The 24,947-nt window shown below is 33.5% G+C and overlaps 1 protein-coding gene and 1 pseudogene across 1 annotated transcript; one reads left to right on the forward strand and one right to left on the reverse strand.

Annotated features, from left to right (window-relative positions):
* Nucleotides 1-12,913: 12,913 nt before the first annotated feature.
* On the reverse strand, nucleotides 12,914-13,666 carry LOC100854898 (protein PELPK1). Its single transcript, XM_003633309.3, has one exon. The coding sequence runs from the start codon at nucleotides 13,604-13,606 to the stop codon at nucleotides 13,199-13,201; it is 408 nt and encodes a 135-aa protein (XP_003633357.1). The 5' UTR covers nucleotides 13,607-13,666; the 3' UTR covers nucleotides 12,914-13,198.
* A 1,219-nt stretch (nucleotides 13,667-14,885) lies between these two features.
* Nucleotides 14,886-19,498, forward strand: LOC100250335 (peroxidase N1-like; annotated as a pseudogene).
* Nucleotides 19,499-24,947: the final 5,449 nt, after the last annotated feature.

Here is a 24,947-nt window from a genome sequence, read left to right on the forward strand (position 1 = left end):
TTGGCTAACTAAGGACACGCCTTGCACTAGTTTTCAACTTGGAAAACATTATAAACTTTCCTTCAATAAATAAAAAACAACTAAAAGTTTTCCTCTTGAAAAAATTCATATTGATTTGTGGGGTTTGACACTTTTTACTTCTACACAAAAGTTTCAATACTATGTAATTTTTGTTGATGATTTCACTCAATACACATGGTTGTATCCTTTAAGGCATAAATTTGATTTTTACACTTGTTTTTCTAAAATTTCAAGTATTTATTGAAAAACATTTTGATAGAAAAATCAAAACTTTCCAATGTGATGGAGGTGGTGAGTTTACCTCAAACAATTTTGTAAATTTGCTTAAATGTGGGTTAAAACATCAAGTATCTTGTTCTCGTACTCCTGAACATAATGGATTATCTTAAAGGAAACAACGACATATTGTTGAAATAGGCTTGACTCTTCTTTTTCATGCTAATGTTCCTTTAAAATTTTAGGTAGGTGCATTCTTAAAGTAAGAATTCTCCATACTTTAAATTATTTTGTTAACATCCCAATTATTCTAGTTTACGCATTTTTGGTTCTCTTTGTTTTTCTTATTTAAAAACTCCTTGCATGCACAAATTTAAAAAAAAAAAAAAAAACTATACATTCTGCTTTCATAGGATATAATCCTTTACATAAAGGTTATAGGTGTCTTGATCCCATATCAAAACGGATTTACATTTATTGAGATGTAGTTTTTAATTAGGCATGCTTTCCTTTTATAAAAAAAAAATGAATCTTCCTTTCTTTCATAATCTTTCAATTACAACTTTTCATAACAATGATGAATGGTTTTTAGGAACATCAAGCGAACAACTAAAGTCCTTTCAACTTGAAGATCCTTTACCACATCAGCACCAACTAATTCTTTCATAAAAGCTCATCAAATTAACCTTGAGGATACTCCTCAAGATCCTATTCCTCTTTCATCTCAAACATCTACCTCCCCTTGATCTCCTCCTCTTTTACAGGAGCGTCCTTCGCCTCATTTTCCCACCTTCACAATTCGAACCCTAACGTTATAGTCATTGATTTGCTTGTTTCCCTTCCTTTTCGACCCCAACGTGACAAACGGTCCCCTTCTGATCTCAAAGATTATGTTTGTCTTTCCATCATCTCTCCTCATGTTGCCCTTGTCACCACTAATGAGCCCAAAACTATCAAAATTGCCTTTAAGCTTCCCCATTAGCATGCTGCCATGCAAGAAGAACTTATTGCTCTTCACACTACTCACTTGGAGTTTAGTGCCCCGACCCTCCAATGTTAATGTTATTGGTAACAAAAGGGTTTATTGCACCAAATTCAAAGAAAAAGGTAGCATTGATTGCTTCAAAGCCCATTTAGTTGCTAACAGGGTTCAAAAAATCGGCCAAGTCTGGTACGACTCGGCTGAGTCATATCCGCCTCGACGTCGGCCGCAAAGAGTCTGATACTAGATACAATTTATACTTAGACTCGACCTTAAATCGGTTGGACTAGGATGACTCGATCGATATTTCGAGTTAACTCGATCAACTCGAAAAAAAAAAAACCAATCAATAAATTCCCTACAAAAGAAACCCATCACAACAAGAATAAAATATTAAGAGAAATAAGAGATTCCTCTGCAAAAGAAAACCCGTGAAAATTTGAAACGAACCCATGACCCTTTCAAAAGCTTTTAAAAAGAGCTTAGGTTGAAGAATAACTTACTTAACCCTAAATCCACCATTGTTGGAGTGTAGATTTTTCGTTTTTGGTGCACTGTCGATGGGAAGGTAGCAGATTGAGGTTGTATGGTAGCAGTGGGAAGGTTTGATAGTCTGAGAGGCTACAGATCGGTCTTCATGGTCTTCGTGGTGTGTTGGGGAAGAAAATAGCAAGGCTGCAGATCGGTCTTCGTAGTGTTAGGGAAGAAGATAGAGGGCAAGGGTTTAGGAAGAAGCCAGCAGGTAATAACTAATAAAGGTAATAAAAGTAAGAAGATCGGTATTTCTTTTGTTTCATTTCTTTTACTTCAGTTTGCCTATTGTGAAATCATTATTTTACTACAAAATGCACATTTCTCTTCCTTTTTTTTTTTTTTTTTGCTATCGTGTTGTGCTTAATCAACCATGTGAGTATATAATATATACTATATGTATACCCCTGTGTATAGGGTTTAACACACTTTATTGTTGCTGTAATCTATCATTCCTTTTCGTTTTTTTTCTTTTGTAAAATAGAAAATTGTGGTAACTTTTATTGACAATGCAATAGTTTTTAATACCTCACTTTAAAATTTTTGAAAATAAATTTTAACAACATAAGATTAGTATATATATATATTGTGTAAGAGAGTTCTTACTTTTTACATATAAGTTTTTATTTAAAAAAAAAAACAGAAAATGTATCCAAATGAAGTAAGGTATGGTTTCGATATACTTGTTATTTTTTGTTTTTAAAAGCAGAAAATGATAAATCCTATACAAAATGTAATAATTGTTTGAGACTTGCAATAATGATTTTTAAAAACCATTTACGAAATTGAAGAATTGGAAAAAATGTTTATGTGAAATTGGAGAATTCATAATCATAATATTATGATGATATGAAATATATTTATGTGTAATGTTTTTATTTTATATAGAGATTATATTTTTAATTTATTAAATTATATGATTTTTTTATCTTATAATATTAAATTGGTTCACTAAATTCTTTTTGTATGGTGTAGAAATATAAAATACATTTATATGGTACAAATATTGTATTTTTAATTTATGTTTTTATCTTACAATATTACAAAATTAAATTACATTAGAAAATTAATAATTATTTAAAACAATTTTTTTTTAAATAATCATAAATGATTTAATAATATGGAATGGAGGGTATGTATTTACATGGTATAGAAAAATTACGTTTATATTTGAATCAATTTCACTTCATTATATCATGTAGATTTTTTATTTTATAATATTCTACAATTAAATTACAAGAAATCAATAATTATCAAAACAATAAATTGGTTTACTAAATTATTTTTGTATGGTATAGAAATATAAAGTACATTTATATGGTAAACTTTATATGGTATAGATATTGTATTTTTAATTTATGTTTTTATCTTATAATATTGAAAAATTAAATTACATTAGAAAATTAATAATGATTTAAAACAAATTTATTTTTTCAAACAATCATAAATGATTTAATAATACGGAATGAAGGATATGTATTTACATGGTATAGAAAAATTACATTTATATTTGAATCAATTTTACTTCATTATATCATGTAGATTTTTTATTTTATAATATTCTACAATTAAATTACAATAAGAAATCAATAATTATCAAAACAAACTTTTTAAAAAGATTTTTTTTTTATAAAAATATTCATTTATTTAACTATTATTTATTTTAATTTAAAAAACATATAAATAAGTGGAAAACAAAAGATGATGAACTTAGGTGAGATCGTGTTTATTGCTTTTTTAGTAGAATTTATTTTTATATGGTAACAATATGAAACATATAAGTGAGTGGAAAATTGAATATTATAATTCTTATATAAACGTGTTTATATATATTTAATTTGAAAAGTAAGTTGTTTTCCTTTTATACATAGTTAGGTTAAAATTTCAAAATGGCTTCAAAACATGATATTGGTTGGGAGCATGTAGAACCTGTTGGTGGTAGTAGAAGAACCACGAAGTGTAAATATTGTGGAAAAGTCATACATGGTGGTATAACAAGATTAAAGCAACACATCATACATATATCTGGACAAGTGGAAGGATGTCTACGTGTACCGGTAGAAGTGTCACATAGTGTTAGACAACATATGTCTGATACTTCAAAAGAAAAAGCATAGTTAAAGAAAAAAAAAAGAACGACTTTTGAGTTCCTTAAATAAAGAAAATTTCTATGAAATTGATGAGGGTGATTCTGATAATGAAATTGAGGAAGTTGCTATGGTTGATTTTGAAGAAGACAAATGAAACAAGTAATGAAAGAAAGCCGTCAAATTTTTGAAGAAGGTAGACAAGAGTATCATAAGGGTGGTAGTTCCTCACAACCTTCTAATGCTAGGATTAAACGCAGACTGACACGTAGCTTCAATGTAAGAGAAGGAGCTAGCATACCTCCAAAAGGAATTGATCCCTACATGTTCCCATCAAAGTAGAAATCAATAAAAAACTTGTTTTCTACTGAATGAGTGAAAAAAAGTGGGTAAAGCTATTTCTAAATTCTTTCTATTTAATGCAATACTCTTTAAAGTAGAAATCAATGATTGATACCATAGCAGATGCAGGTCCAGGTATCAAGGGTCCCACGGGATACCAAATTGGAAATATATATTTGGAAAAGGAGGTGCAAGAGCTTTTGAAGGCTAAATGGCCTATATATGGGTGCACAATCATGTGTGATGGTTGGAGTTCTAGGACTAGAAAGCCTATCATTAATTTCATGATTTATTGTGATAGAAGTATGATATACCATTCTTCAGTTGACACTACCAACATACCTAAGACAGCAGATTTCATCTTTTCCCTTATGGATAAAGTTGTAGAGGAGGTTGGGAAGGAAAATGTTGTTCAAGTAGTCACCGATAATGAGACAAGTTTTAAAGCAGCCGGTATGTTGTTGATGGAGAAGTAGAAACATTTGTTTTGGTCTCCTTGTGCAGCCCATTATATTGATTTAATGCCTGAAGATATTGCGAGCGTGAAGCAGATTAATGAGACATTAGATCAAGCTAAGATGATCACAAGATTTATTTATAATAGCTTGAAAGTAGTGAATTTGATGAAAGTGTTCACCAAGGATATAGATCTGTTAAGGCTAGGAATAACCCATTTTGCCATTGAATTCATTTCACTTGAGAGTCTTATAGGTTATGAGGCTGATTTGAAGAGAATGTGCACAAAAAATGAGTGGAGTGAATTCAATAAAGATAGGAGCAGAAAAAGTCTAAGAGATAAGGTATCCAACCTTATTTTAACTGATCGATTTTGGAAGAAGACTGAGGAAGTTCAAACCATCATGGAACATCTCGTCAAAGTATTGAAATTGGTTGATCAAGATAAAAAGCCCACACTATCAATCATTTATGAAGCAATGGATAAAGCTAAATTGGCTATCAAGGCATCTATCAAGCAATGGGAAAAGTATTGGGAAGTCATTGATAGAAGGTGGGAAGGTCATTTGCACAGGCATTTGCATGCTGTAGGTAATAAAAAAGTTCTTTATATATTTTTTATTATTTTTTTCAAGTACAAATTATTATAAACCGATTATTATTTAACTTATGCCATCATATTTTTTAAATCCAATGTTCCAATATTCAAAGCATTTCTCCAACCATCCGGAAATTAAAGTTGGATTAAATGAGGTTATCAAGAGATCAGAGTCAGATTTGGATAGACAAGCAAAAGCTATTAACAAGGTATAATAATATTTTGTGACCTTTATATAATACATTTTGTATATGTAATGTGCATTAACAAAAAAAAAAAAGTTAATGATGTAGGTGAAATTATTTGCTAACGGCGGAGGAGAATTTGGAAGTGCACTTATAATGAAAGCAATAAATCAATCTCTTCCAAGTACTCAATACATTTACATCTATTACAAATAAGAATTTTTCATCATTTTTTGTTAAATATATCATAGTGATTAATAAGTGTGCATTTTCTTTATTATAGCTGATAGGTGGAACAACTATGGCGACGAAGGTCCACATTTACAAAAGATAGTTGTTAAAATTTTAAGCGAAACTTGTTCTTCATCAGGTTGTGAAAGAAATTGGAGCACATGGTCATTGATTCACAAAAAGTTGCGCAACCGTTTGGCAATGAAAAAGTTGCATATGTTAATTTATGTGCACTACAATCTGCGACTTCGAGTTAAGAATTTGATGCAAAAGCGAAATAATGAAGATTTATACAATGCAATTGATCTAAATCATATCTTTAATGATTATGATATATTAGATGAGTGGATACGAGAAGGAAAGGAGCCTATTTTATCATCTGATAATTTGGATTGGTTGGATAAAGGTCTTCCCACTAATGAAGAAGGTAGAGAAACAGTTCATGAAGATGATGGTACCACAAATCATAGAGTTAGTAGGCGTACAAGTAATGCTACATAAGAAAGAGATGTTGATTCCCGTTATACAGGTAAGACTCCTAGAAAATTTTCTTCAAGTTCTAGTAGTGATGATGGTGACAATGGGGGTAATAGGGGTGGCACTAGTGGGAGCAGTAGAGGAGTTGGTGGCACTGGTGAGGGTACTAGAGGAGATGGTAGCATTGGGGGAGGTTATGTTAGTCAAGTAGATCCTGGCATGTCATGGGCACAAGGAGGTGAGAATTACTATGCCACACAAGATACAAATCATGGATATCGACTAGGAATATGGGAACAACGAAAGCATTTGGAAAGACTAACTACATTTCCTAGTGATGATGATTATTCTAGTGGGCATGATTATCATAGATCTAATTATCACTGTATCGATGAGCACTTACAGAATTTGGGTATAGGATCAAGGCCGTATTTCAGAGGGGTAGATGATATATCATATCACAACTTTAGAGACTGTGATAGCTTTTCCAGTACTTTTAGTAGAAAAATTTTTTTTGATCGATTTTCAATGATGTATCTAGAGTGATATTCAAATACTGGAACACGAGCTAGTGATTCATATGGATATGATCAATCTTCTAGTAGCAGTAGCATTGCTTATTGAGGTTTTGGATACTATCAATATGGTGTTGATCCAGAACAGCCTTCGAAACCATATGTTCCTGATTATGGATCATCAAGCCAATCATCTCAGCCAACATATTCGAGTTATGAACAACTCTTTCAACCATATCCTCACTACGGGAATTGCCATCCCAATTTGTATACTTGTCGTAGGACTGATGATGATGATTTTGAACCCCCTCGTCATTCAACATGGAATTAATTATTGTATTGTATGTTTGTTAGTAAAAATGTTATTATATTTGAAATAAAATAATTTTCTTTTATTAGCATTATCATAAATAACTTTGAGTAGGTACTTTTATGACTATTTAAATAATGTTAAATGTGAGACAATTTTATTTTATTAATTTTTTGAGCTTATTAAATTGTATATATTTTCTGATGATTTACATAATATTTTTATAATTTTTTGAATTTTCTAATTAGTTTATTTTACGTATTGCTCGAGACCAAACTGATACGCCTCGGGACCCTTCGAGTCAGTGACTGATACCACGACTTTGAACCATGGTTGCTAAGGGATTTATCCGAATTCCTAGACTTGACTTTGGCAAAAATTTAGCCCCATTGTCAAGACCACCACCATTCGTCTTGTTTGTGGGGACCCCCCCTTGTGTGGCCACATGGCAGGCCACCCTTGGTCCACGTGGCATCCTCCTGTCTCTATTTGGACAAGCATAATCAGATTGGAATGTTCTATCCGACCTATGGATAACAGTGGTCGGTCACATTGTGTTCTTCTAAGACTGCATGATTACTACTCAAAAAGTGCACTTTTATAGCTTGAAATTAACTGTTTTAAACACTTTTTAGTAGTAGTTAATACCTTTTAACTCAATTGGCACATTAAGGACCCTTGCAAGTGTTACTAATTAGTTTTTGGCTAGTTTTGGTGTTTTTGGTAGCTTTTTTATCATTGAAGCAAGCCAAGAATGAGGGAGAATTTTGTGCAACCCTTGGCAATAGGTTTCCAAGCCAATCAAGAGATGCAAGGAAGAAAATCAGAGAGAGAAATCTAACATGAAGCAATTTCACATGGCTATGCGAAATTCAGAAGGAGAGCAAATTCAGGACAAATTTAGAGTACTTCATAGAGTCCATTTTATACATACTATCTATCGTTTTGAAGCTCGGGAAGTCAAAAGTCCAACGCTTCAAACGATGTGCAAATTGGAGCTGAAATGAAGAAGCTATGGTCATTTGAAGACAATTGCACTAATCTGAAGGGTCATTTCGCAAGCTTGCGAAACTGAGGAAAATGAATTTTGCAACCCCTTATGAAACCAAAGCTGAGGAAAATCAATTTCGCACCTTGTACGAAATTTTCGCAAGCATTGCGAAATCTTCCTGTGTAATCTTCAGATATTTTTGCACCGACTCAGTTAGATTTTTATCTCAAGATATTTTGTGTAATTTCTTATTTTCTCCTTGTAATCAGCTAAAGGTATTTTTGGGATATTTAGGATATCTAAAGGAAGGTTAAAAATATCTCTCTAGATATTTCTTAGAAAATATCTTCTGTATATATCTCAGAAGAAATTCCAGAGATGGAGTAGGTAAATTCTCTTAGTAAGAAGTACACAGAGCTTTGCTCTACCTTACCTACTCATTTTGTATTTATTTTCTTTTTAACCAAACATCCTCTGAGGCCTCAGAGGATGAGTGACTAGGTTTTTCATTTCTTGGATTGAAGGAAGCTAGGTAAGGGATCCGGATACAAAAGTGGGAGTTTTCCTTGTTTCAATTTTAAATGAAGAGAAGTTGTGACCCGTTAATGGTTTTTATTTTTTTAGTAACTTAAAATCCCTTAAAATCACCTAGGCCAACACTTGGTAAGATTTTCGGGCTCCATCCATAAGATCCATTAGTTATCTCTTGCGAGCCTCTGGGAGGTAGTTTAAAGGTAGGATTACCTAGAATAGCCAACACTTGGTAAGCCTTTCGGACTCCCTGGAGACATCCATTAGTTATCTCTTGCAAGCTTTTGAAGGGTAATCCAAGGTTAAGGATCACCTTGAATGGCCAATACTAGGTGAGAGGTATGAACCATTGCAAGATGAATCAGTGAGAGGACTTTGGTGTTTGAAACCATTAATGGGAAGCAACTATAACACACCAGTTCGGGAGATAACTATAGGTCAAATCCCCAATGCAAGGAAAAGATCCGGAATCTCCCTTTTTGTATAAGGAACCTAAACCTAGTGACCTGAAACTCCAAGAAACCTTTTCTTTGTAATTAATCTCAGTTACTATTCTTTGATTAGCTTAAAACCAAATCCTTTTTCAACCAAAATTATATTTTCTTTTAAAGCTAACTCATAAAAGAAAAAACACCATTTCAGTTCTTTAACTAATATCATGTGTGAAATGAAAACTCATCCCTATGGACGATCCTAGAACCACTATAATATGCTAGCTATGCTGCCTTAGTATATGGTGAATTAGGTTTATAAATTTTGTTGATAACTCCCGTCTGAGGACTCAATCAAGAGTACACCAATTGGGGATGAATCACTGCATGATGCATTCCAAGTAGATTTCCTAACCCACTCCCACGAGCAATCATTTCCACTATGCCAGGAGTATGCTCGACGGGACGTCACCCTATTTTCACATGCGAACTACTACACGTTGCGCCATACTTTCTGCAGACTGAGGTAAGGAGTGAACTATCATGTCATCCCTACTGGTAGTCCCTGTCAACCGCCTAACTAGTGATGATTGCTCTGTCACAAATTGTGTCGCCATCATGACTATGAAAGTCAAGAGGCCACCTCATCACAAATGTGACGCCATTCCAGACACTATAAAAACCCTTCTACAACCCAAAATCGAGGTATGCATGATACAACTCTCCTCTTCTATCTCCAGAAAAGGGGCAATCTCTCAATTTCATGTTAATTATCTGACTTGGGCTTCGAAGGGTGTGTCTGAACATCTTTTGCAAGGAAGAAAGGAGAAGTCGATCTTGCACCACTGCATCCAGTTCTTCTCTGCTACGACGAGGAGAAGCATCACCCCCAATTGATTTAGCATCAACATTGTCCTCTCACTTATTGTACATTTTAAGTGGCCTCCCAAACAACTTGATGTCAAGAACACAAAAAATAAAGCAGTGGTTGCACCCTATAAATAAGTTGTTGGTTTTTAAATGAAATAATTGTGATAATTCTTATTATTATTAAACTATTATTCTCACAAGACAGTCATCAGGGCTTCATTACCATTTAATGGTTTATGCCTCCCTTTCATGGCAACAATAGGGTGATGGGGATGCCCAAACACACCGTGGGCTGTTGCAAAGCGCTCCATTAACTCAATTTTGTTCTGGATATTATGAGCATCTAATCAAAAGCTAGATTATTGTTTGTACTTTCAGTTCCACTTCAAAAGGCAATTACGAGATAAACCGGAACCATAAATAATTAATAACCATGAGAGTATACAAGTAACTTCAAACAGAACCCAATTCCACACATTAGACGCCCCCTCAAAAATCAACCACAATCACAAATTAGTACATTGCAATAGAAAACTATAAAAGAAAACAGAGTCCTCACACATATGAGTCGGGAAAATCGAATAAGACTGTGATGATGATATGAAACTAAGCACTGGAAAAGCTCAAAGGCTAGTGGTTGAGTGGGGTGGGGAAAGAGAAGAGAAGGGTATGTCCTTTGGAAGGGTTGGGATGGTAGGTAGTGTGGGCTTAGGCAGGTCAGGGAGATGGGACACAGGAGGCAATTCTGGCAGTTCAAGCTTCTCCAATTTTTATCTTACTTATATTTTATATCAGAAAATCCACCAATATTTCTCAATACATCCATAAAAATTCATCATCATATATATATATCCTTTAACAAGAAATTATTTAAAATTTGAAAATATTTCCACTAAACCAAAAAAAAAAAAATAGTTACAAAAATATTAAAAATATTAAAATGCTAAAACTATTGTCATTAAAAAAAATATATATATATATATTCTTTATAAATATTGTATGAAACCAAAAAAATAATCATCAAATTGTCTTATCACTAGCTAGATCATATTTATCATAAACTATGGTAAAAATATTGTATATTCATAAAACAACAATTACTTTTAGAATAATTTATGTGTCGTATTATTATCCACTATAATAACACTGTTTTAGTGAATAGTATTTTTCATTGAAAAAAGTGTTTATAAAAGTTCACTTTTTATTTTATTTTTTTACAAGTAAATTTCTTTTGTGATAGATTATATTAGTTGAACATTTGTAATGGTTTAAATCCATTACAATAATATTTTTGTCGACAGGTATTTGGTATTGTAATTATCATCAATAAATAAATATATATAAGTAACAGATAATTCAATTTGTGATAGAGTAGATGTGTTAAAAATTTACAATAGTTTAAATCCGTCCCAAAAGTAAATCTAAGTGGATCGGTAAGACTTAATTTTTTTTGTAGTAAACTAATTGATACACATATATGTATGTATGTATGAATGTGGCAATCATATAGTTTTTTTATTTGCTAATATCATAAAATACCCTGATTCTTCATTGTAAATAATAATAAAAATTTGTTTAACAAGAAAAGAAGAGAAAGATTTTGATTCTTAAAAATCATTTATATAAATAATTGTATCAATCTAGAATCTAAATGAATAATAAATAATTACATATGTATTACAATTATTTTTCTAAAAACTCAAAAATGATAAGTATCAAGATTATTGTAATTAAGCTTGATAATTATAATTTACTTCTTTTATTGGACATTCTTAAAAGGTCATCCTCCAAGTAAAGAGACCAATTTTTGTAATTTGTGAAAGGGATTGATTATGAGCTTGATAAAAATGTTTGAAATTAATACAATATGAATAATAAGTTTTGATTTTTAGGGATTGATTATGAGCTTGACAAGAATGTTGGAAATTAATACAATATGAATAATAAGTTTCGATTTTCAGGGATTGATTATGAGTTTGATAATAATGTTGGAAATTAATACAATATGAATGATAAGCTTCAATTTTCAAATCTAACTTTGGGAGAAGGGGTACCTCCCCATAAAGGGGACGTAGTGACTAGGCTTGGGCAACTGTTTACCAAAAACATAAGTATTGACAAAGTTGTAAGACCATGTATGGGGGTTGACACCTACCTAATGCTAAAAGGTCAAGGAAGTTGGTGACTTGATGACAAGGGAGCTGGCTACCAAAGCCCCAGTGAACAGCGGTCATAACTATAACGATCCTAAGGTAGCAAAATTCCTTGTCATGTTAGTTCCAACCTGCATGAAAGGAGTAACAATCTAGGCACCGTCTCAGAGAGAGGTTTGGTGAAATAGACATGTCTATGAAGAGAAGTTATATATGATAGTTTATAGGATGCTTGAATTCATACGAGGACTTTATCAAATATTTGATTCTACTAAAAAATTAGAATAAAAAATATAGATCCCATATATGCCTACCTTATAAGTGTTAATGGTTATAGTGACACAAATTTTAAATTGAAGTATGATTACATCAATCATTAGCAAAAAGATTGGCATTGGTTGTGAATAGATTTGGTTGTTTTATTCATTAATCTTAATTAATTTATATTAAAATCCTAAAGCATTGCAAATTATTAAGAACATTTACATACAAAAAAATTGCAAAATATAAATTTTTAAAAAACAATTATGAGTGAAACACTACTAACCTTAAACTTGAACCAAGTCTCGAAGGAAAGAGATGTAGCAATCTCCATATCAAGTACATGCAATTTTCACTCACGTCCTTTGAGATGTGAGCTAAATATGCTTACCCGCTAGTTTGAAATTACTGAGTATGAGGAAACTTTTATACCATTTATTATGCCAGTGGAAGTGTGAATGTAGACATAGTAATGGGAGACCACAACAAATAAAACAGTGGTTGCACCCTATAAATAAGTTGCTGGTTTTGAAATGAAATAATTGTGATAATTCTTGTTATTATTATTAAACTATTATTCTCACAAGATAGTCATCAGGGCTTCATTATCATTTAATGGTTTGTGCCTCCCTTTCATGACAACAATTGGGTGATGGGGATGCCCAAACACACCCTGGGCTGTTGCAAACCGCTCCATTAATTGATCAATTTTGTTCTGGATATTATGAGCATCTAATCAAGAGCTGAACCATAAATAATTAACAACCATGAGAGTATACAAGTAACTTCAAACAGAACCCAGTTCCACACATCAGACGCCCCCTCATAAATCAACCACAATCACAAATCAGTACATGCCAACAGAAAACTATAAAAGAAAACAGAGTCCACATACATATGAGCCAGGGTGCAACCCTGGCTTTTAAGGATTCCTTCCCATATTAATCTCTAGTCCATCCGAAAAACTAGTAAGACTGCGATAATGATATGAAACTCAGCACTGGAAAAGCTCAAGGGCTAGTGGTTGAGTGGGGTGGGGAAAGAGAAGGGAAGGGTATGTCCTTTGGAAGGGTTGGGATGGTAGGCAGTGTGGGCTTAGGCAGTTCAGGCTTCTCCAAAGCTGGGACATGTGGAACGGTTGGCAATTCAGGCTTGGGCAAAGTCGGCAGCTGGGGCTCTTGTAGAGTTGGGACATGAGGCAGAGGTGGAAGCTCAACCTTGGGAAGAGGTGGCAGTTCAAATTTAGGCAAAGTAGGGAGTGTAGGAAGAGGTGGCAATTCTACCTTAGGAAGCTCCGGAACCGTAGGCAGTGTGGTTTCGAGAAGGTGACGAGATGCAAGAACTTCTTTGCCACTCATTAGGAACAGAGTGATGAGCAGCAGAGGCAACAGAATGGATGGTTCATGGTGACGAGCCATTTCTGAATAGCTAAAAAAGACTAGAGAGTTTTGAATGAGGGTAGAAGTTTCTTCTGAGAATGGTTTGCATACAAGGGTTGGCTTTGGGGCTTTATAGATGAGGGATACTGCTTATGTGATGCAGCGTTTGGGAGATTATGGGGACCTGAGCTGAGTTGTTGGGATTGGAAAGAGCTTTGTGTTGTTAGTTCAACTTCTCATCCATCACTTCCAAATAATCAAATAGAGTTGGTGGATGGGTTTGCCATACCCACATGTAGCTGGGATCTAGATTAAAGTCGATAGAAGTTCATCTGCTTGGTGTTATCTTCATTAGTGTACTTCCAAGTACCATGCGAATGAAGGACATCCTGCTGATTGGATTGTTGATAACTTCTTCTATTGAGTTTATCATAAATAAATGAAAAGACCCAAATAATTTAATATATGGATAGTATAATATTTTATAAAACTCATGTCTCCACGTAATCTAACATTTCTGTGTTTGTTTAAACGAGTTTTTCTATACATAGTAAAACCTCAATAAATGAATGTTTAATAAATTAATAAACTTAAATAATAAAATCTTTTGGTCCAGACTTGAATTAGTGTGCTAACTTAATAACCTAGTTAAATGTATAAGATAATAATATTTTTAAAAATCCTTTAAAAATCAAGGAAATATAAAATAATAATTGGTAAAATACATACATATATATATATATATATATATATATATATATATATATATATATATATATATATAAAATAATATAATTAATAAATAGGACTTCATAATATAATATTAAGTAACTTTTTATAACTTTTTTTTTTGTCAATTCACTAGTTCCCTAAACCATCAAATACTTGAAATCTCCTTATCTTTTAAAATATTAATTTTTAACATCAAATCTCTTATTTTTAAAAGTCTTTCTATCTTTTATATAATTAAAGATTATTCATAACAATTAACAATTAAAAAATGAATTCAAAATTTTTAAATAAATTAATTAAACGTTATTTATAACAAATGCTACTTCAAAGCCGATTTGAGAATTTCAACATTTGACTTTCCGTCAATGAAAGAACATGAACTTATAACTTTCCATCATGCATTCTGATTTAATTATTTTATTCATCTAATGTTGGTTTATATATATTTTTTGTCAAAAGATAAAGATTAATACATAAAAGAGAAGGAATGGGTAAAAAGTATAATTAAAATACTGCATACTTTTCCTTTGAAAGAACTGCCGGACCCAACAGCCTGTTGAGAGGATATGAAATAATTGATGATGCCATGACCCGGCTGGAAGCCGCCTGTCCTGGAATGGTCTCATGCGCTGATATTCTTGCTCTTGCTGTAATGCCCCAAACCCAATTTAGGGATAAAATCGTAATTGAAAAATTATTAATTAATTAAAGTAATTAAATAAGGATAAAAAGGTCTTTTTGTATTTAAAATTCCTAGATATAAATTAGCTTTTACCTATCTTCTCTATTCAGAAAACCCTTTTACATAGAAATCAGAAAGATCAGGAGCATAGGGTTGAAGATTTGGAGGCTTAGGGTTGAAGTTCAATTTTTCAAGTAAGATTTTAATCTTTAAATTAATATTTTATGTTCGTTAATTAGTTTTAAAAACTTTAGATATTCTTTGGAAGATCTCAATCTAGATTAGGGTTTGTTAAATTAATTTTTAAATCAAAAGACTGTAAATTTAGAATGTGGATTAATTTGTGATAAAAATAGGAAAATTTCAATTAAATAAAAAACAAAATCAATGGAAGAAAAGAAATTTTAGATTTAGAAAATAAATAAATAAATCGTTTGTGTAGGCTTTAGATTTAAAAAAAAAACACGTGTAGATGTATATACTGTGTGAAAAATAAAAAATAAAAAAATAAATATAATGAGAGGCGTGGAGGTGGCACTTTACAATGTCGTGGGATTAAAAAAAAGACAAAAAAGGGAGTATGCGCGTGTTGCCAAGGTGTTGACTTAGGCATTGGAAATGATTGTTTATGTAAATATATTATTATAATAAAAAATAATAAAAAGAAACATAAGGTTTACTGTTTTATTCTTAGGGCTTTGTGCTTGTAATGAAGATAGGGGGGTAATGGGTTGGTTATGTATTGAATTTGAAAATTAATAAAAATTATAATATTTAGTTTTAAGCTAACAAATGAAATATTAATAATAATAATAGTTTCCTTTATAGGTTTTAATTTAATTTAAGTATATAAAGAAAAAATAGCGAGGGTAAGATTAGGAAAGAAAATAAATTTTACAATAATTTGGAAACTCACTAAATTAATTTATTATTGTTTAGTAAGTTAAAAAATAATATTGGGTAGTAATAATATTAGCATGAGAAATTAATTAGGATCCCTAATACTAAATGAAATATTTTTAGGATTTTCAAATTTATGTATTTAAATAAATAATCAATAATCAATATTGTGTATGATATTATGTTAGGTGAGAAGGAAATTTTTCAGAATTAAATACTTCAAAATTTTGAGTGCTTCTTCAAGGTAAGGGAAATTAATGCGAACTTTTATAAAATAAAATAATTTACTTTTTATATTATATTTTGAAATGTGTAAAAATATTATTTTTATCTTTTCGCATGGATCAAATATGTGTTTTGTGTGGAAAATATATTTTAGAATTTTATTTGTTTATGAAAATTGAAAATTTTTGAAGATATGATATTTTGTTTTGCAAGTTTGAATTAGTGAAATTAAGTGTTTGACTCTGGTTTCTATGACCCTAGTAAATGGGCTATAGTTGTTGACATTTCTATGGCCCTAGTCAACGGGTTATAATTGTTGACATATTCGACCCTAATCAACAGGTTATAATAGTTGATATTATATGGCCCTAGTCAACGGGTTATATAATTGTTGACATTTGGTTTTGTTCACCTTAAATGGAACAAGTTTGAAACTGGTTACTCAATTGTGAAGTCCCACCTAATTGGGCACCATTTGTCATATGATAACCAGAGTAAAGATATTTTGAATGTATTTGATTTGGTTTTGATGAGAAATTGTTTTGAAATGGATATGAGAAAGTTTTGTTGAAAAGTTTGAATGTATTAGTATTTTGAACTCAAAAGTTTTTATGAAAATACGTATATGTTATATTTCCTATTTGCAAGCATGATTGAAAATGTTTGATCCATGAAACTACATTGATGTTCCTTATTGAGCTTTAAACTCATGTCCCTTCGTTGATAATTTTTCAAGTACTCTCAATTTAGGCAAGGAGTGATGGCTAGGCTGGGGAATTTTTCTTTGTTAAGATTTTGGTTTAAACTTTATTTTGGACATTGTTTAGATGTTAAAATTTAATTCCCGTTTAAATCACTTGAATTTAGAGTTATTTGGACAATAACACTTTGGTCGATGTGTTAGTTTTTTTTAAAGTTGATACTTGGAGATTTTAGAATTTTGTCCTACTACTCTGAACATGAATTTGGTAATTGGTAAATTTCCAGTTACAATATGAATGTTTGTGCCCTTTGAGCCTGTGGGCTTGAACTATGAAATGCCCATCATGCCCTTGGAGTAGGTTTTGGGGCATGACACTTGCTGCCTGTGATGCTATCCTTCTAGTATGCATATATACATGATTGATGGCAGATCTCCTCATATTACAATATTCAATGCCTTATGTATGCCTTCTTATTACTTATGCTGCTCCAATGTTTTACATAGACCAAAGGAGCAAGCTGGAAGGTGCCCACAAGGCGGAGAGACGATTGTGTTTCATTAGCATTTGAGACTGCCAATTTGCCAGCCTCCCGTGACTCCATTGAACTCCAAAAGCTGAGGTTCACTGACAAGGTCTCAATGATCAAGATCTTGTTTCTCTTGTTGGTAAGAACCTTTGTATCAAACTCATAATTATTCAACTTAGCTTAATTTCTTAGCTCTACTTCACCAGAGTCTATATACCTAAATTAACTCGATACACATATGTGAATACATTACAAACGGTCACGCTATTGGAACTTCAGCATGCCAATTCTTCAAGGACAGACTCTATAACTTCAACACTACAACTGGAAATGGTGTTGACCCCTCCATTGACCCTGCCTTCATTCCTCAACTACAAGCACTTTGCCCTCAAAATGGTGATGCAAGTCGACGTGTTGCACTAGACACTAGTAGCCCCAACACCTTCGACGCCTCTTTCTTTAAAAACCTGAAGAGTGGGCGAGGAATCCTGCAATTGGATCAGAAGTTGTTGGAAGATGTCTCCACCAGGAACTACGCGCAACGCTTCCTAGGCATCAGAGGCTTATAGGCATTGAACTCAACGTGGAGTTTGGAAGGTCCATGGTGAAGATGAGTAACATTAGCATCAAGACTGGTGATTCGTCCCCATTGCAGTCATGCCATTTGATTCTGGCTCAGACGGGTGTTATCAATAAAATTTATAAAACCTAAATCACCTTACACTAGGGTAGCATAGCTAACATAGTATAGTGGCTCTAGGATCGTCCACATGGATGGGTTTTCATCGTACAACTGACTTAAATGAAGGAAATAAAATGATGTTTTTTCTTATGAAAGTTAGCTTTTAAAGAAAATGGAATTGTGGTTGCAAAGATTGATTTTAAGTTAAGAAAAAACAATAGGTGAAATTAACTACAAAGAAAAGGTTTCTTGGAGCTGTAGGTCACTAGGATTGGGTTCCTTAGGCAAAGGGAGAGATTCCGGATCTTCTCATCGCGTTGGGGATAATTACATAAAGGATGGTTATCTCCCGAACCGGTTTTATATTTAGCAATTAAGATTTGATCCAAAGGTTTCATGAGAAATGGTAATTGCTTCCCATTAATGGCTTCAAACACTAAAGACTTTCACCTTGAACCACCTTCCAATGGCTCGTAAATGATAACTAATAGACATCCATGGATCTAGTAATAAGCATCTATAGAATCCGAAAAGCTTACTAAGTATTGGCCATTCAAGGGGATTTTAAGGGATTTAAAGTTAAACCTTGAAATAAAAACCATTGATGGCTAACAACTACTGTCATTTAAAGCAAGGACAACTCCCACATTTGCATTCAGGTCCTTCACCTAACTTCCATCACTCCAAGAAACGTAAGACCTATCCACTCATCCCCTGAGAAATCATCCTTAGATGTTGTTTGGCTAGAAAGAAAAAATGAAAACAAAATGAGAAGGAAAGGTAGAGCAAAAGCTCTGTATATTTCTTACTACAGGAATTTTACAAGTGTTTTATGAAAACATACATAATCCCTCATCCCTTTGTCTCCCTCCTTATATATCAGCTACCTAAAAGATATATAAAAAGATATAAAATAAAATATCTAGGTTGGTTACAAGGAGAAACTAGGAAATTACACAAAATATCTGAAGATAAAAATCTAACGGAGTCGGTGCATAGGAAGATTTCGCATACCATGTGAAATTTGGCATGGTGTGCAAAATCCTTTGGTTGCCTCAAGTGGTTTTGCATGGTGTGCGAAATTTTGCACAGCCATGCAAAAATTCTAGTTGCTAGATTTCTTCCTTTGGTTTTCCTCCTTGCATCTCGGATTGGCTTGGAAAAGGGCTATGAAGTGCTCCAAAGCTTGGATTCTTCATGTATTTGAGCTTTAACTTGCTTTGCCATGGATTTCACCAAATTCTCCCTCATTCTTGGCTTGTTTCAATGATAAAAAAGCTACCAAAAACACCAAAACTTGCCAAAAACTGATTAGTAACCCTTGCTAGGTTCCTTAATGTGCCAATTGAGTTAAAAGGTATTAACTACTTCTCAAAAGTGTTTAAAACAGTTAGTTTTAAGCTATAGAAAAGTACTTTTTGGGTAGTAATCGACTAGCACTGAGGGTGAGATTTACAAGGTGTGCTCCGCAATTAATTGACCCTATCGCATCACAGATTAATTTCCATCAATAAAAAACAACATGGCTTTAATCTTATTTATTCCCAAAGTGATCATACTGTAGCCATCATTTATCTATATATCAATTTGCATAAGCTAATAAATTAATTTTTCAAAACCTATCACACATCATATATACTTGGATGCTAATCAAAAGATATATAGCTGACTCATATTTGATAAAAAAAAAAAAAAAAAGGAGCTTGTGGATGGGTTGATAGTGAAGGATACCCACTCTTGGTGAGGTTGATGATCTCCAAGTCAAAAAGTGGAAATTATCCTGTTTCTTTTGTCTAATATTAATACATACCAACTCTCTATATATACCAAATATAATTGCTCATATTGGTGGGGTGTATGTAGACACACCTAAGGCGTATATACGTTTGGATATCATAAGAATTTTAGTGCTTAAAATAAGAATCGCGTTATTCAACATGGTCAATGTGTGCATCAAATGAATGAACAACTACTTGATACACATGTATTTATGTAATATGTGGCAGTCATGTAGTTTTCTCATTTGTTAATATCACAAAATACCCTGAAAATGACAAGTATACACCCTATAATACATAATATCATACACCTAATATTACAATCACTTTCCCAATTAAAGACTTGAGAATGACAAGTATCAAGCCTATCATGATTAAGCTTAATTATTGGAATTTGCTACTTTTGTTATATGCTGCTGCGAAATGGTGCTTTCATTATAGAGCCAAATCTTGATTTGCAAAAGATATTACTTATGGGCATGGTAAGAATATCAGCTAGTTGATCCTAAGTTGAAATATGAGAAAATTGTGAAAGAACTATTAGCTACTTTCCCTGGAACATTCAAAATGATGATCAATTTTAATATGCTTGATTCAGGAATCAATAGGTTGATGATGTCCAACTACGACGTTGATTGCAAACCCAAGTTATAAACTTTGGTTGCGACAAGACCACTTTCTTTTACAGGCTCTTCGGACATTAGTTTCTACCAATATCTTCATCCTTGTGTCAAGATACAAGACTAGTGTTGAAGCTATTATTTTACGGATATAAGGAAGACAGTGAAATTGATCTAACCTAGAACAAGCAATCAAAGAACATAAAGAAAAACAAAAACTTATTGTGATTGTCGGTTGAAGTGTGATAAGCATTGTCCTTAAAGTAGATCCACTCTCCTCAAAGACAAGCTCGGTGCATTAGGGAACTAGTGGTCCACCTCCAAGATTCAACAGCCAATGGAATCTTGCCTTAGGTGCACTACATACGAGATTTTGTACAACCCGATTTTGAAATAATCCTCTAGATAGGTGCAAGAATGCAACAACCATAGTAAAGAACGCGAGTGTTGCAGTGGAGATGGATGCAGGCTCAGGTATGCAACAACATGTGCGGTTGTTATAGTGGTGAATGTAGGCTTAGAGCTACTACAGTGGTGAATGCAACAAAGAATGAAAGATTTCAGAACACATGAGGCTTTGAATGTAGAATAGAGAGGGATGAAGAACATAAAATGGGAAAACTCTTAGGAAAATGCAATGTAGAGAACTCAAGGGGTGTTATGCTTTTACAGGCAAAGTCCCAACAGGTCTCCCATAAAATCGGAACCACTAGCCCACAAACATGAGACTAGCTACTTAGTCTCTTGAAAGAAACAACGCATTAGAAGACTCAACCAAACTAAAAGACTAAGTCAAATGGGAATTAAAGAAATAAAATTAAAAATAATTTTATTTTGAATTTTTTAAAAAGTAGTTGACCTCACACACGCATACGCAGTGGGAGGATGGGGGGAGGGGACCTTTGTGTAGTGTATGTGTGCACACACGATGCACATTAAGGGATTGTAGCCCTAATTTCCCAAAACCCTACTGAAATGGACTTTGGGCCCCTTGGGCGTGCGAGGCTTCCCTACACCTTTCCACAAGCCCATTAGGCTAATGAAAGTAGGTTAATTAATATACCCACTAAAGGTGTTCCTCTTTTTCCTATGTGAGACAAGCAAAAACACTAAAACACACTATCTGATTACTACTCAAAAAGTGCTCTTTTATAGCTTGTTATAAACTTTTTTAAACACTTTTGAGTAGTAATGAATACATTTTAACTCAATTGGCACATTAAGGACCTTTGCATATGTTTTTAATCAATTTTTGGCTAGTTTTGGTGTTTTTGATAGCTTTTTGATCATTGAAGAAAGCCAAGAATGAGGGAGAACTTTGTGCAACCCTTGGGAATGAGTTTCCAAGCCAATCAAGAGATGCAAGGAAGAAGATCAGAGAGAGAAATCCATCATGAAGCAATTTTGCATGGTGAGGCGAAATCTTCACATGCTATGTGAAATTCAAAGGACAGAAGTTGCAAGGCAAATTTGGAGCACTTTTTGGAGTCCAATTTTTATATGTTATATATCATTTCGAAGCTCGAGAAGTCAAGAGTCCAACCTTCAAATAGTGTGCAATTTGGAGCTGAAACGAGGAAGTTATGGCCGTTTGAAGGCGACTGCGCAAAGCTGAGGAGGAATTTCGCATTGACATTTCCTGATGTGAAAATTTTTGCATTGACATTCCCTGATGCGAAAATTTTCGCACTGACTTTTCTCAATGCGAAAATTTTCGCAGCACACTTTCCCAATGCGAAAATTTCCGCACTGATTTTCTCTGATGCGAAAATATAATAGCTAGATATTTTACACCGTATCTTTTAGATATTTTTACCTTAAGATATTTGGTGTAAATTATCAATTCTCTCATTGTAATCAGTTGAAGATCTTTTAGGATATTTAGGATATCTAATTAAGAGGTTGAAAATATATCTCTTTATATATCCTAAGATATCTCCTTGTAAAAAAAATCCCCGAGAGACAACCCCCGATACATTTTTCCATATCTCAAAAACCATCTATGATATCTTTTGTCTCTGTGAAGAAAGGAAGACATTGGAAAAGGGATCACTTGTACATGTTTTTAGTAAGAAATATACAGAGTGTTGCTCTGCCTTACCTTCTCGTTTTGATTGCATTTTTCATTCTAGCTAAACAACCTCTGAAGATGTTTTCTCAGAGGATGAGTGGCTAGACTTTTTGTCTCTTGGACGGAAGGGAGCTTAGTAAGGGACCCGACTACAAAAGTGAGAGTTTTCCTTGTTTCAAATTTTTAATGAAGAGGAAGTTGTGACTTGGTAATGGTTTTTATATTTTTATTTAACTTAAAACGCCTTAAAATCACCTGGGCCAACACTTGGTAAGGCAAGTGGACTCCATCCATTGAGTTACACTAGTTTATCTCTTGTGAGCTTCTGGTAGGTGGTTTAAAGGTAGGATTTTTTAGAATAGCCAACACTTGGTAAGCTTTTGGACTCTAAGGAGACATCCATTAGTTATCTCTTGCGAGCTTGTGAAGGGTAATCCAAGGTTAAGGATCACCTTGAATGGCAAATGCTAGGTAAGAGGCACGAGCCATTGCAAGATGCATCAGTGAGAGGGAATTAGCGTTGAAACCATTAATGAGAAGCAACTATAACACACCGGTTGGGAGGATAACTATAGGTTAAATCCCCAATGCGAGGAAAGGTCCGGAATCTCCATTTTTTTGTGTAAGGGGCCTGAACCTAGTGACCTGAAAATCCAAGAGACCATTTTCTTTGTAATTAAACTCAGTTACTATTTTTGGTTAGTTTAAAACCAACCTTTTCCAAAATAAAGATTATGTTTTCTTTTAAAGCTAACTTGGAAAAGAAAAAACACCAATCCAATTCTTTAATCTAATATAAGGTGTGAAATGAAAACCCATCCCAGTGAACGATCCTAGAGCCACTATGCTATGCTAGCTGAGGTTATCCTAGTACATAGTGAAATAGGTTATAAATTTTTTTGATTACTCTCGTCTGAAGACTGAATTAGAAGACACCAGCTGGGGCAAATGAATCAAATGGCGCCGCTGCCGGGGATGGTGCCACTTCACAGTGATGTTATCTTTTTAGAATACTTGTGATCTTCATCACAAGTTTGGTGAATTTTCTTTTCCTTTACTAACTTTTTCTTTTATTTCTTTTTATTTATCTCTATTTTTTTTAGTTTAGCTTTTAAATTAGATTTTATTTAACTGTGATTTTCTTTCTTTCTAGAATTGTTTTTCTTGTGTTTTCTTTGTTTTTATTTTTGTTTCAGATATTGCTAGTTGTGTATGCCATATTGGATACAAGACAGTGAGGGAAGACTTGTGAAAATAAAAAATCCTCACGAAACAGAGTTGGAATTGGAAGTGGAAGTCATGGAAGCTATACCTAAAGATCAGCATAGTCAACATGCTCCAGCTGAAAATCTCAACGCATACCGATCCATGAGGGACCGTATGCATCCGCCTCGTATGAGTACACCATCATGCATAGTGCCACTTACAGAGCAACTAGTGATCCGACCACATATTGTGCCATTTCTACCTATTTTTCATGGGATGGACTGTGAGAATCCCTACCAGCATATCAAGGAATTTGAAGAAGTTTGCAAGACTTTCCAAGAGGGAAGAGCTTCAATCGACTTGATGAGGCTTAAGCTGTTTCCTTTCACTTTAAAGGACAAGGCCAAAGTTTGGCTTAATTCTTTAAGGCCAAGGAGCATCTGATCTTAGACTAATTTGCAAGCTGAATTTCTCAAAAAAAATTTCCTAACTCACAGGAAAAACGGCTTGAAAAGGCAAATCTCAAACTTCTCAACTAAGGAGAATGAGAAATTCTATGAATGTTGGGAAAGATACATGGAAGCTATCAACACTTGTTCTCACCATGGCTTTGATACATGGCTATTGGTGAGCTATTTTTATGACGGTATGTCTTCCTCAATGAAGCAACTCTTAGAAACAATGTGCGGAGGAGACTTCATGAGTTAGAATCCGGAGGAAGCCATGGATTTCTTGAGTTATGTAGCTGAAGTTTTAAGAGGATGGGATGAGCCCAATGCCAGAAAAGTGGGAAGAATGAATTCTCAACCAAATGCTTCAAATGCTAAGGTTGGGATGTATATTTTGAATGAAGGTACTCATACAAAAGCAAATTATGCAACTTTGGCAAGAAGAAGAATGGGGCAACTTGGAGTGTAGGCCATTTCAGACACACCAATGCAAGTTAAGCCATGTTCAATTTGTCAATCTTTTGAGCATTTGGTGGAAGAGTGTCCTATGATGCCAGCTATGAGAGAAATGTTTGGGGATCAAGCAAATTTTATTGGACAGTTCAAGCCCAATAATAATGCTCTGTATATCAACATCTACAATTCAAATTGGAGGAACCATCCGGATTTCTCTTGGAAGCCAAGGGCACCTCAATACACGCAACCTGGCCAAACACCCCCACAAGCTTCAAGTCTTGAACAAGCCATTCTGAATCTTAACAAGGTCGTGGGAGACTTTGTTGCAGACCAGAGATCCACCAATGAT

Source organism: Vitis vinifera, chromosome 12 (genome assembly GCF_030704535.1).
Source record: "Vitis vinifera cultivar Pinot Noir 40024 chromosome 12, ASM3070453v1".
In the NCBI taxonomy this organism is placed as follows: domain Eukaryota; kingdom Viridiplantae; phylum Streptophyta; class Magnoliopsida; order Vitales; family Vitaceae; genus Vitis; species Vitis vinifera.

What these genes read in the sequence shown, in the direction of transcription:
- LOC100854898 (XM_003633309.3), bottom strand. Translation starts at nt 13,606, where the DNA reads ATGGCTCGTCACCATGAACCATCCATTCTGTTGCCTCTGCTGCTCATC.